Source organism: Melanotaenia boesemani, chromosome 12 (genome assembly GCF_017639745.1).
Source record: "Melanotaenia boesemani isolate fMelBoe1 chromosome 12, fMelBoe1.pri, whole genome shotgun sequence".
Lineage (NCBI taxonomy): Eukaryota > Metazoa > Chordata > Actinopteri > Atheriniformes > Melanotaeniidae > Melanotaenia > Melanotaenia boesemani.
Genome location: NC_055693.1, coordinates 18,853,323 through 18,866,606, shown reverse-complemented (window position 1 = coordinate 18,866,606; position 13,284 = coordinate 18,853,323). Strand labels below are relative to the sequence as shown.

General features: G+C 43.0%; 1 protein-coding gene across 1 annotated transcript in view; it reads right to left on the bottom strand.

Annotated features, from left to right (window-relative positions):
- Positions 1-13,284, bottom strand: part of LOC121650646 (potassium voltage-gated channel subfamily H member 7-like) — a 65,183-nt gene that overhangs the window by 16,031 nt on the left and 35,868 nt on the right. Inside the window, exons 7-9 of the mRNA XM_042002235.1 lie at positions 8,607-9,032; positions 557-956; positions 182-381 (exon numbers count right to left, since the gene is read on the bottom strand). Of these exons, the coding sequence (XP_041858169.1) occupies positions 182-381; positions 557-956; positions 8,607-9,032 (1,026 nt within the window). The remainder of the gene's footprint in view (positions 1-181; positions 382-556; positions 957-8,606; positions 9,033-13,284) is intronic.

The window sequence follows — 13,284 nt, the reverse complement described above, 5'->3', positions numbered from 1 at the left end:
AACATGTACCTCCTGTTCTTACCAATGAGTGAATGTCGGTCCATGTGAAAAGCAAACGAAAGACAGAAAGCTATTTTTAGAGTTTTACATATAAATCATTTTAATGATCATTCAGTGAAATCAGTTGTTATGTTGTTCCTAGTTACAGTGACAGATGGATGTGTTGATTTCTGTTATTTACCGTGTTCATATCAATTCCATTAGTGTAGGTCCACGAGTGCTGGAAGTACTCCTCTAGCCTTTGCCTCAGTGGATTGGGAATCTGGTGAAAGCGGATGAACTCCTTGACCCGTAACATTTGAGCATGATAGCGGGCTGTCCCTGAGTACAACCTCTGGATGATGGCAGAGACGTTTCCAAAAATACTGGCATACATGAGGGCTGAAATAAATAATAGTGAATATGAACAAATGCTGCAACAAACTGACAGTCTTTTGTGAAGAATAACCCCCTCCCATAAATAAACAAAACAAAACAAAAAAGTCTTTCAGTGAGGTGCCAAAGTAGAAAGTAATACCAAATGAAAATGCATATTATAAACAGATAAAATACTCACAGCCAATTAACATTACACATATGGAAAAGATCTTCTCTGAGTTGGTGTTTGGAGAAACATTTCCAAAGCCCACACTTGTCAGACTGCTGAAGGTGAAGTAAAGTGCTGTGACATATTTGTCCTTGATCGAGGGACCAGAGTTAGGATCACTGTAGTTGTATCGCTTTCCAATGGACACACCCAGATTGTCTAGCCAGCCAATCCTGTGCTCCAAGTAGGGCTTCTCCACATTGCCAATGGCGTACCATATACAGGCTAACCAGTGGGCAATTAGGGCAAAGATGCACATGAGCAACATCAGGACTGCAGCTCCGTACTCTGAGTAACGATCCAGCTTCCTGGCTACGCGCACCAATCGCAGCAGCCTTGCTGTCTTCAACAGGCCAATCAGAGTAGTTGTCTAAACAAAATATGCAATAAGTATATTTGTTAGTATTTGCATATATTAAACAAAATCAGGCAACACATGGTTGGACATTTCTTTACTGACCATTGAAGGCTGAACTGTAACGATACAGTTTAATATATTCAAATGTGATCGGCTGCCACTTGTTTCAACTACAGAGACGGTCGGTTTATCCTCAGCTGTAGTGGCACAAGCAGAAGTCTGCACCACTGCATGTAAAAAGAGAACTTTTAAAGTTTTTTTTTTATTTTTTTATTTATTCTGACGACACTATATGGCAAGTTACACAGTAGTAACAGCCAGACAATCCTCAGTACCATGGACTCAGAAACGTCAGTGTCAAAAGTCTTCACAATAAACATATCCACCCAAACCTTCACAGTCACAGCCAGGCAGAACAGCTGCAGCTGTGCTTAAAGCGAACAGCTGTCTGAGCCTCTTAATATGAGTAATGACCAATTAAAAATGAATAATTATGCAAAGTGTGACATCACTTTACTTTTCTGTTGTTTTAGTGGAGTTTTTTTCTCTTGGCTGGCAGGAGTAGAGGGAATGTACAAAAGATTCCATAAAAATAAATGTAAATTGCAGTTTTTATTTAGAAGCCACTCTTTAGTTGTACATGTATAAATGTGTAGCACAAACTAGCGTTCATAACCCAGTGGTGTACACCCCAGGAAGCTCGCCTCATCTTAATAAGACGTGAGCGCCCCTGAAAACATGATTTAAGTATCTTTGTAGGGTCTCCAAAATATTGACAATGAGCAGTGAAATGAAAGTTGGGATAGGCTTCAACCCTCTCATGATCTTACACTGGATAAAGTGGCTATAGAAACACTGGCTGGCTGGCTGGATGGATGAAAATAGGAAAAATACTGACCACTGATTTGCCTTTATGTGAAGTAACCACATTAATGCAAAAGCAATACTTTGTGATGTACGTAATGAATATGAACCTAATACAACTTGTATGTCTTATCAGAACATTAACATTGACTATACAGATGTTTAAAATGTATTTTTAGGATAATAAAAATCATTCTACTCATAGTCTGCATTGTGCTTATATTGCATGTAAATGTAAATTACTGTAAAAAAAGACAATTTTCTTTTTTTTTGTAAAAAAAATACAATGTAAACAACCTACAATAAAAAGTAGCAAAAACCATCACAATAAAATTCTAACAGTGTAGCATACTGTGTCCTTTATCAATAAATATCAATATTTTATTCCTCAAAAATAACTATTAAATTGAGCTAATGTCCTATTATAATATCCCAAGACTTTTCAGGTGGCGGTATTGTATCGACTTTTTAAGCAGTCACTATTACATGCAGGCAAATGAACTCAAGCATACCTACAAAATAATGAAAGACATGTGATCAAAATAATTGAAATGATAAAAAAGTATCTCTTGTATGTAAAAAAAGCTAAATAACTATAAATACATGCATATATATATATATATATATATATATATATATATATATATATATATATATATATATATATGTGTGTGTGTGTGTGTGTGTGTGTGTGTGTGTTTTGTGGTTTGCTTTGTTTTTCTCTTTGGTTGCTCCTCATCAGACTTGCAACTCTATATCCCGATCATCCTGTAACTTGGACAGTCCATGGCGTACCTAAATTCTCTCACATGACTTATATTTGCTGCTTGGTTGATTACTACAATCAGAATAAACCAGAAACTGAGCAGTTTGTTTTGTGGTAAACTGAGAAGGAAAAAATTAACATAATATGTGCAAGACCTCTCACTGATCCCCCAAACCCAGCTGAGAGTCATGGTTGTTTCTTTCATGCTTCTGTTTTTTGTATTTTGTTTTTTATTTTTTTTTAAAGGAAAATATCACGGGACATCTTTAAGCTATTTTGAAGCTCAGCCATAGTGTGGCTATTTTAAGAAAATACCTGCTCGGCCGCTTGTGTTCGTGATCCTGTTCTTTCGGTCACTACCCACAGCTCATGACCATTGGTGAGGGTAGGAATGTAGATCGACCGATAAATCGAGTCCTTTGCCTTTTGGCTCAGCTCCTTGTTCACCACGACAGACCGATGCAGAGTCCGCATCACTGCAGACGCCGCACCGATCCGCCTGTCGATCTCCCACTCTGTCCTTCCCTCACTCATGAACAAGACCCCGAGATATGTGAACTCCTCCACTTGGGGCAGGACCCTATTGCAGACCCGGAGAGAGCGCTCCACCCTTTTCCGGCTGATGACCATGGTCTCGGATTTGGTGGTGCTGATTCTCATCCCAGCCACTTCACACTCTGCTGCGAATCGCTCCAGTGAGAGCTGAAGCTCACGGCCCGACAAAGCCAACAGAACCACATCATCCGCAAAAAACAGAGACCCAATCCTGAGGCCACCGAACCAGATCCCCTCAACACCTTGGCTGCGCTTAGAAATTCTGTCCATAAAAGTTATGAACAGAATTGGTGACAAAGGGCAGCCTTGGCGGAGTCCAACCCGCACTGGTAAGGATTCTGATTTACTGCCGGAAATGCGGCCCAAACTCTGACACCGGTCGTACAGGGACCGGACAGCTCGTACAAGCGGATCCAGCACTCCATATTCCCAGAGTACCCCCCACAGGAGTCCCTGGGGGACATGGTCGAATGCCTCCTCCAAGTCCACAAAGCACATGTAGATTGGTTGGGCAAACTCCCACATCCCAACCGCACTGCTCCTCCTCAATCCGAGGTACTATCCGACGAACCCTCCTCTCCGGCACCCCTGAATAGACCTTACCGGGGAGGCTGAGGACTGTGATCCCCCTGTAATTGGAGCACACCCTCCGGTCCCCCTTTTTGAAGAGGTGGACCACCACCCCAGTCTGCCAGTGCAGGGGAACTGTCCACGAGATGCTGCACAGGCGTGTCAGCCAAGACAGCCCTACAGCATCCAGAGCCTTAAGGAACTCTGAGCAGACCTCATCCACCCTCGGGGCCTGGCCACCGAGGAGCTTTTTAACCACCTTAGCGACCTCAGCCCTAGAGATGGGAGAGCCAGCACCAGCTACCCCAGACCCTGCTTTCTCATCGGAAGACGTGTTGGTGGGATTGAGAAGGTCTTCGGAGTATTCCCTCCACCACCTCACAACGTCCCGAGTCGAGATCAGCAGCCCCCCATCCACACTGTACACAGTGTTGACGGAGCACTGCTTTCCCCTCCTGAGCCGCCGGATGGTGGACCAGAATCTCCTTGAAGCTGTCTGGAAGTCATTCTCCATGGCCTCTCCAAACTCCTCCCATGCCTGAGTTTTTGGCTTAGCAACCGCCGAAGCTGCGCTCCGTTTAGTCTGCCGATACCCATCAGCTGCCTCACGAGTCCCACAGGCCAAAAAGGTCCGATAGGACTGCTTCTTCAGCTTGACGGCATCCCTTACTGCCGGTGTCCACCAATGAGTTCGGGGGATACCGCCACAACAGGCACCGACAACCTTACGGCCATAGCTGTGGATGGCCGCCTCAACAACAGAGGCATGAAACACAGCCCACTTGGACTCAATGTCCCCGCCTTACCCGAGACATGGTTGAAGCTCTGCCAGAGATGGGAGTTGAAACTCTTTCTGACAGGGGACTCCGCCAGACATTCCCAGCAGACCCTCACAACACGCTTGGGTCTGCTAGGCCTGACCGGCATCCTCCCTCACCATCTGAGCCAACTCACCACTTGGTGGTGATCAGTTGACAACTCCAACCCTTTCTTCACTCGAGTGTCCAGAACATGTGGCCGCAAGTCCGACGATACAACTACAAAGTCAATCATTGAACTGCGGCCTAGAGTGTCCTGAAGCCAAGTGCACATGTTGGCACTCTTATGTCTGAACAAGGTGTTTGTTATGGACAGTCCATGACGAGCACAGAAATCCAGCAACAAAACACCACTCGGATTCAGGTCAGGGGGGCCGTTCCTCCCAATCACGCCCCTCCAGGTCTCGCTGTCATTGCCCACGTGAGCATTGAAGTCCCCCAGCAGAATGCGGGAGTCCCCGGAAGGGGTACTCTCCAACACCCCCTCCAAGGACTCCAAAAAGGGTGGGTACTCTGAACTGCTGTTTGTTGCATAAGCACAAACAACAGTCAGGACCTGTCCCCCCACCTGAAGGCGGAGGGAGGCTACTCTTTCATCCACTGGGGTAAACCCCAACCCCAAGGCACCAAGTCGGAGGGCAATGAGCATGCCCACACCTGCTCGGCACTTCTCAAGGACAGTGGTTCCAGAGCCCAAGCCGTGCGCCGAGTCCAACTATATCTAGCCGGAACCGCTCAACCTCGCGCACCAGCTCAGGCTCCTTCCCCACCAGAGAGGTGACATTCCACGTCCCTAGAGCTAGCTTTTGCAGGATCAGACCGCCAGGGTCCCTGCCTCCGGCAGCCGCCCAGCTCACACTGCACTCAACCCCTATGGCCCCTCCTGCAGGAGGTGAGCCCACGGGAGGGGAGGCCCATGTCACCTTTCAGGCTGAGCCTGACCAGGCCCAGTGTGCAAAGGCCCGGCCACCAAGCGCTCGCCTCCATGCCCCACCTCCACACCTGGCTCCAGAGGGGGGCCCCGGTGGCCCACGTCCGGGCCGGGAAACCCTGGTCCTTGCTTTGTCATTATCATAGGGGTGATTTGAGCCGCACTTCATCTGGTCCCTCCCCTAGACACCTGTTTGCCATGGGTGACCCTACCAGGGGCATGAGCCCCCGACAACATAGCCGCTAGGATCGTCAGGACGCACAAACTCCTCCACCACGATAAGGTGGCGGCTCAGGGATTTTAAATAATATAACATCCAATATGAATTTTAAATATGGAGCTACAACATGGGTTGTGTGTTGAAAACAAGATGTCTTGGATGTTGTAAAGGTGGCAGTTGAATGCATAAATTGAAAAATAAAAATGGTAATGATATGGCATGATTTAAAACTAACAACTCCAACAACCCTAAAAACAGGCTGGAAAGATGTTAGCCCTGGTAGCCCCATGGCTACTACATAGCGCTCTGTACAGCCCAACAGGTTATAAAATGGGTTAAAAAAAATTGGAGATTCTAGGTATGAATCCTGCATGATGGAGTGTTAATCAAGTTATTGATCATGGTGAAATCTTGGATAAATGTTAATGCTGAATAAATGTCTTTGGGTAGAATTAGACATCTACAAAACATTCATATGATGAGCTGTTGAAGAGAGCCATTTAATTTGAATCAGGTAACCTGGAGCAGGGAAACATCTAAAACCTGCAGGCTCTTGAGGACTGAAGCTGGGCACCCGGCCTTAGCCTGCAGTAGAAATTTAAAAGACCAGGAAGTATCATATCAGGGATGCACCGAAACCATATTTTTTAAAACCTGTTACAAGTACTTACATTTGAGTACTGATATGAGTACTAATAAATCCCATTAAAGTTCACTGGTAAGGAGTTTGGACCAGAATGTCAGATGCCATGACTGAGTGATTAATTGTGTGATATATGAAAAGGGTCATCCTGCGGCCATCCTCTAAATACAAGGCTGTAATGTAAATGTCACAGTCCTCATAAATAAGGAGGATAAAGTGGTTTTTGGTAAATTCGGTTCCCTGCAATGTCAAAGCACCTATATGCCAAAAATCAGCTTTTCTCACCAAAGATAATGGCAATGTTGGATTTTTAAAATGGCACGAGTAATAACTGTTTATGCATTCAAAAAAAGTAACGTGTTAATTCCACAGATTAATCTCTTTGCATTAATGAGTTCATTTTGACAGCCCTAGCTTTTTTCACATTGGTACTGGGTTTTGTAGAAACCAAGTAAGAGTACAAGCACATAGACCGATACAGGTATTGTTGTATCCCCATAAGATACTCTTTTTTTTCTCCTCCATGCTTGAGGTAATTATGCTGCTCGTTAAAATGCATCTCAAGCTTGTTTTTTAGCTGCTGAAGGTCACCAGTGAAACGTTCTCTGTTGCTTCCAGAGACAGATGTATTTATTTAGAATCATTATTTAGAATTATTAAGATTTATGTTTAATAATAGATGCTGATCATCTAACAAATTTAAATTAAAACAGGAGAATCCAACCATAACTATAATAATTTTTTAAATGCTTTAAACATTTGCTTCATATTGACATTTTATGGCTGCATTAGTTCCATTAGTGCCTCATTCCTCTCTGCTCATCTTTCATGGGAATAAGATTCCAAGGTTTAAATTTGAACAAGAAAATCACTTCTTTTGAAATAACAAGGTTGTGAATTCAAGCGGCCGAAATTAGTTTCCTCGGCAGAGTGGCTGGGCTCTCTCTTAGAGACAGGGTGAGAAACTTGGTCATCTGAGCCACTGCTCCTCTGTATTGATAAGGGCCAGATGAAGTGGCTCTGGCATCTGGTTAGGATGCCTCCTAGATGCTTCCCTGGTGGGGTATTCCAGGCATGTTCCACTGGGGGGAGGTCCTGTGGAAGACCCAGGACATGCTGGAGGGATTATGTCACTCAGCTGGCCAGGGAACACCTTGGGTTCCCCCTGGATGAGCTGGAAGAAGTGGATGGAAAAAGGGAAGTTTGAGCTTCCCTGCTAAGGCTGCTGCCCTCATAGTCTGCCCCCAGATAAGCAGGAGAGAACAGATGTATGGAAGGATACTAGAACAGTTCTTTCATGTTTCTGTTTTTGTCCCAATTATTTCTCAGAACATGATGACAGGTTTTCCCAGTATTTTTGACAATATACTGAATCTTATGGCAGGACACTAAAATCTATTTCAATGAGATCCTCTGCCCTAATCAAAGGGTTTGCTTAAGCTGTTGTAGGTTAAAACCATCTTATTAAGCTGCTAAATTAAAACCTTGTGAAACCATCTGTCACTGACTCAGTTGCTTTCATTTTCTGAATGAGAACACTGAGTGGGACTTTGCATGATATGTATGAAAGATCTAAATACCAAGTTAAGAAGCTATAAATAGAAGTTACTGATCAACATGTCTTTGCAACATATGGTAACCTATTTAAAGATGTGGAAAACAAAAGACAAAATTAAATTACTTTGTGAATTTGTCACCTTTTTCAGAGAGAGAGAAAAAAAAACAGATGTTCATTCTCTTTTTGATTTGTTGTGATTCAGTGAAGTGACTCAGCAGTGACAGCAGCAACAGGGATGGAAAAGATGATTATGGTCCATAATCAGGAGCTTTTCTGGTGTAATGGAGTGCCTACAAAGCACGATAAAGCCCTGAAGTAGACCCAGAGCCTTAGGGGATATATCCTAACACACAAACAAGCCAGCAGGCCTGGCAGCCAGCCTACCAATGGCCATCTCACATCTGCATGTAAGCTGCGCACATGTTGGTTTGCTTCTCACCAAATGCATCATTGATTGCCATTTGGTAAGCCATTAATCCGTGGAAATGGATTCTAGAATGAGGACCATTCAAAAAAAAAAAAAAAAAAAAAAAAGAAGGAAAGAGAGAAAGAAAGAAAAAAAGTAGTCCTTTCAGAGCTGACATAAAAATTCAGGCTCTAAGTAAGGGCCCTAGGGTGCAAGTCCGGTTAAGAGTGCAAGTATGCCGAAGGTAATGCACAGTAAAGCCGCAGAGGGAGAAAAGAAGAAAGAAAAAGGTTAAAAAAAACATACAGTATATGCATTAAGAACATCCTACCTCATCAGATCCTGAGCCAAAGATAAGAAGGTCAAACGGGATTGCTGCCACCATGTCAATGAGGAACCAGCCTTTGAAGTAATGGATTGCTATTTTGCCTGGATGGCTGACCACTTCCTCATTCTGGTTCACATAGGTGGTTCTGAAGTTTATGAGGATGTCAATAATGAACATAATATCCACCATTAAATCCACTACATTAAGAGGGCTGCAGGAGTATCCACATTCTCGCCTCCTCTGCTCCTCTTGGTCATTCAAAAGAAAAGCAGCAGAGTAAGGAGTGAGGATAGCGGTGTAGATAACTAGTAGCAGAATCAGCCAGTCCCAGACAGCTTTAAAAGGGCTGTAGTGGAGGATGGTGAACTTGTCAATGCGGGGTGTCTGGAGTTTGTACTCTGGCAGCACATCAGCTCCAAGTGACAGGACCTGGAAAATAAATAAATAAGTAAGTAAGTAAAACACAGAATTACAGTAGTCCACTTTGATCACATATAACTAAATTTACTCTGGGGTCAACCACCTGTTTTGGATTAATAATAAAGATTTGATTTTTGTCATCTGTTTTGATCAGTGCCAACAGTGCCTTTTTTGGTAGTGTTAAAACAATCCATTTAATGATTGGCTGTCTGAGAATTTGGTCAGAGGCAGGTTTCAAACAAGGTAACTCAGATATAAGGTGATTCAGATAGCTTGCATACTTGAAGAATTGACATGACAAATGACACCCAAAGTGTCCCCTGCAGTCAAACTGTGTTAGGTGATGGCAGCCATTCAAGTATAACATGTGAAGTGCTTATGTCCCAGCACTGAGGTTAATGCGACTGCCACTGATTTGTTCTACAGTTGCAAAAGGCACACTGCACTGCTGGAATAGAAAAAGAAAAAAACAAAAAATAACTTTAGTGGGCTGATGATAATGCAGAAATTCATGCTTCTTTTGGTGAGCAAACAAATATTTGGATTTCTCCAGGTGAATAAGCTCTGCCTGGATGATAAATTATTCAGTGTGCTCAAGAAGGCCAAACCTTCCCCTCTTTTTGGCTTAAAGGTCCCATATTATACACTTTATTCCCAATCTGAGACCATTCATTAATATCTAAATGAAATATTTCCGCCATGGTATGGACAAATCGACCCTCAGTTTGAGTGCAGCGGCTTCTCTTCACCTCCCTCTTTTTAGCAGCTTCAGAAATGTGCCGTTTATGGTGGGCGGAACCCTGGTGGAGCAGCTCAGCTGTTGGCTCCGCCCATCGCATCGCCCGTCATGAGGTGATTGACAGGTTAATATATTTTCAAGCTATCAGACTAATAAGGCCGAAACGATAAAATAACTGCCAGCTCTTACCTCTCCAGCTGTGTCACGGACAGTTGGTATTGAACCTGGCTTCAGCTTCAAACGGTTGGCGAAGCCTGCTTTCCATGCCCCCATGTTGTGGAAACAGTCCTCTTTGAAATGCTGGCCACAGACATGCAAAACCTTTGGAAGTTTTCCGGGTACATTTCCTCCAAAAATAAAATTAATCCACTCAGTCCTCGTGGGTTCAGTGGATGGAAGTAAAAAAACGTTTTCGTGTTCATTTATGCAGCCACAAACAGAACAGTGCTTCTGTCGCTTAGCCATGTCCGCTAACGAGGGTTGCCGAAGAGGGAAAAACACTGGGCGCTAGGTGATTTTTAGAGGGCGGGCTTTGAGAGCCGGTAGACGGGTCCATCGCTCTGTGGGGAGTGGTTATTGTCCCTTATGACGTCATAACGTACACGCTTTCAAACAAGCTCATTTCAGCGCTTACTTCCCTAGAGGTGGAGCAGGGGGGAGAGAGAGCGCCTGAAAGAGTTTCACACTTACGGGCAGGGCCGGTTCTAGGAATGCATACATGAGGGGGCAGGCATAAATTTGAAGGGGGCATTATGAGTACATACTTCAGCATTTTCTTGTTGTTGTTTTTTAAGTGTTTCTTTAACGGAACTGTGCTGTTAGTGGAGTCCAACTTCAAAGAAATGGATTGCACTTTGTCAGGCCTCTACTCTAAGACCTGTCCAGCTTGGGTGTCCCACCTGAAACCAAAGCTCCTGCTGGTATAGCTCTTAGAGTCACTGAGGCACGCAAACCCCCTGACCACAATAAGGTGGCAATCCCTCAGGGGGGGAACAGAAAATATCAATAACAAAATGAAGTAAGAAAAAAGAAAAGAATGATCCATTATCAAAGCTTTAACAACCAACAAAATAACAATTGCCCTATTGGACAGCCATTAGATGTCTAAGCATTTTGAATAAATTTGAAACTAATAACAATAAACTCAACTATCTGTGTGTTTGTTTCTGTCTGTATATAGACCATAATGATTAAAGAATCATAACTATCAAACACAACAATAACAGAGCAAAAAATTAAACCCCCTACCAAAATAAGGCAGTGAACCTTCAGGGGGAAATAATGATAATAATAAATGAAAATGAGTAAAAACTAAATGATCCTTCATCAAAATTTTAAGAACCAACAACATAACAATTTTCTTACCGTACAGCCATTAATGCATCTAAAATAACTTTGTTACAATAACCTCATATATGTATACAAATGTAAATAACCTACAGTATAAAAGAGGTATCCCAAACGAACAAACCCATCAAACAACCAAAACAGAGCAGAACATTAGATATCTTTATTTTTATCTATATTTTTATTTTATTTTATTACCCTTTTTTTCCAACGTGGGTTTTGTGGCCGGAGTTTTTTTTTTTTCTAACTACAACTCTCCAAGATCGGAAATGCACATTGTCGTCTGTTTAAGCTGAGGCATACATGAAGCTCTGAGCTGAACTGCTGAAAGCAGCGGGAATGTAGAGTGAAACTTTCTGTTATTTTTTTCTTCAAACTAGCATGCTGAACTAAAGGCTGGGCGGAGCTTGAGGGGTCTCATATGCGCAGCTCGTTTTCCCTCCCGAGGAGGCAGTCACATCTATGGCCCGTGCGTGATTGATCACTGCTCCTACTAACAGGCGTAGACACGTTTAAATAGAACAGAAACAAACCCCAGTTGACAGAATAGATGCAATAAATACATCTGTTCTTATAAGTATTTATTCAGTATCGCTACAACACATTTAACAGAGCTTTACTCTATAAGTTTTACCGCTGGAGCTCAGCAGCCGCTCTCTCTACGAGGGGGAGAAATATGACACCGCAAGATCAGGCTGTATGTCAACTCATTTGCATACTAAACACTGATTGGTTGTTTTCTGTGGTGGTGGGAAGGACTTGTTGAAGACAGTACAATGGATCCTGTGAAGCTCCGACACACAGAGTTCAGTACAGAGGGGAGAGAGCGTTTGGAGAGATTTGCCCATTTCGGCGCATTTGATTGAGGGGGCAGAATGTTTGTTTGAGGGGGCACTGCCCCCTCTTGCCCCTGCGTAAAGCCGGCCTTGCTTACGGGTCTCCTACACATGCGGGGGGACCAGTATGACTGTTCCAAAACCATTAAAAAGTGAATTTTGCATAATATGGGACCTTTAATAACCTGTGGCAGACAAAGACAGGACTCTCTCAGTGCAGAAAAAAAAGTATAGGAGTGAGGATGAGGGCAATGGGTTTTTCTTTTCTTTTCAGCACATTCCCCATCTTCAATGCATGAATTATAGATTTTGCCATGCCAACAGTCAGGAAGTAGATGCAGCGTTCATATGTCAGCTGCGTCTCCAAACTTCAAACCAAAGTCTGAAGGATGGGAGAGCATTTAATCAAGAAGACACTTCTTCATTTATGAATGAGAAAGCTGCTGTATCTTCAATGAAGCATAAAAATAAGATTTCTGTTCTTCCCTTTGCTTGGGCTGCTGCTCACATTGCCTGGATGGCTAGCACCTTGACTTCTGTAGTCCAGTGTCTTGATTTATTTATAGTTTATATCATACTTTTTACACATTGACATAATCGTCCACATTGTCAAGCTTTAGAATCAAGTGTTATCACAGCACATTCATTTCTTTCATATGGGCCAGTACATACTAGGCTGCTATCATCGTTCACATCCATGAAGCTAGCACTATTATGAAGCCTTTACCCTAACAGGAGAAGCAATGTAGTTGCAGAAAATGTAGTTTACGTACAAAAAAAAACATAAACAGGTACAAAAAACAGTTGAATGGAGAAATATAGAACATCTATCAGTTTATGACACCATCCCCACAACCCTTTATTGGGAAGGATGTAGCAGAAGTTATTTTCTGCAGCTTGAATTAACAGATATTCTTTAACATGTAAAACACAGACTGTAGACTATCAATCTTCAGTCTCATGCAGGTTTCTATTTCCCTGCTTCAACTAACCTGGCCCAAATTAATGGGTTATTAACAGGCTTGTGTGGAACTTGATGACAAGCTATTGAGTCGATCAATTTCAGTTAAATCAGGCATTACTTTCGGAGTAAATTTTCAAACTGTTGTGTTTTCTGCAGTTTGAGAATTTACTCATGGTGGTGGGAAGCAGTGCTGCAAGTTGCCCATTTTTTCTCATATGCCTTCTATACAGGCAATCAATAGCTGTTGAAGTGTAACAGAAACCACTAAGGAGAACTGGTTTTCCAAAATAAATAATAATTTGGCTGTGTTTTTTTTTAACTATCCAAAAAACACACCAGCCAAATATAAAGTACAGTGGGTGAATGGCTGTAGAA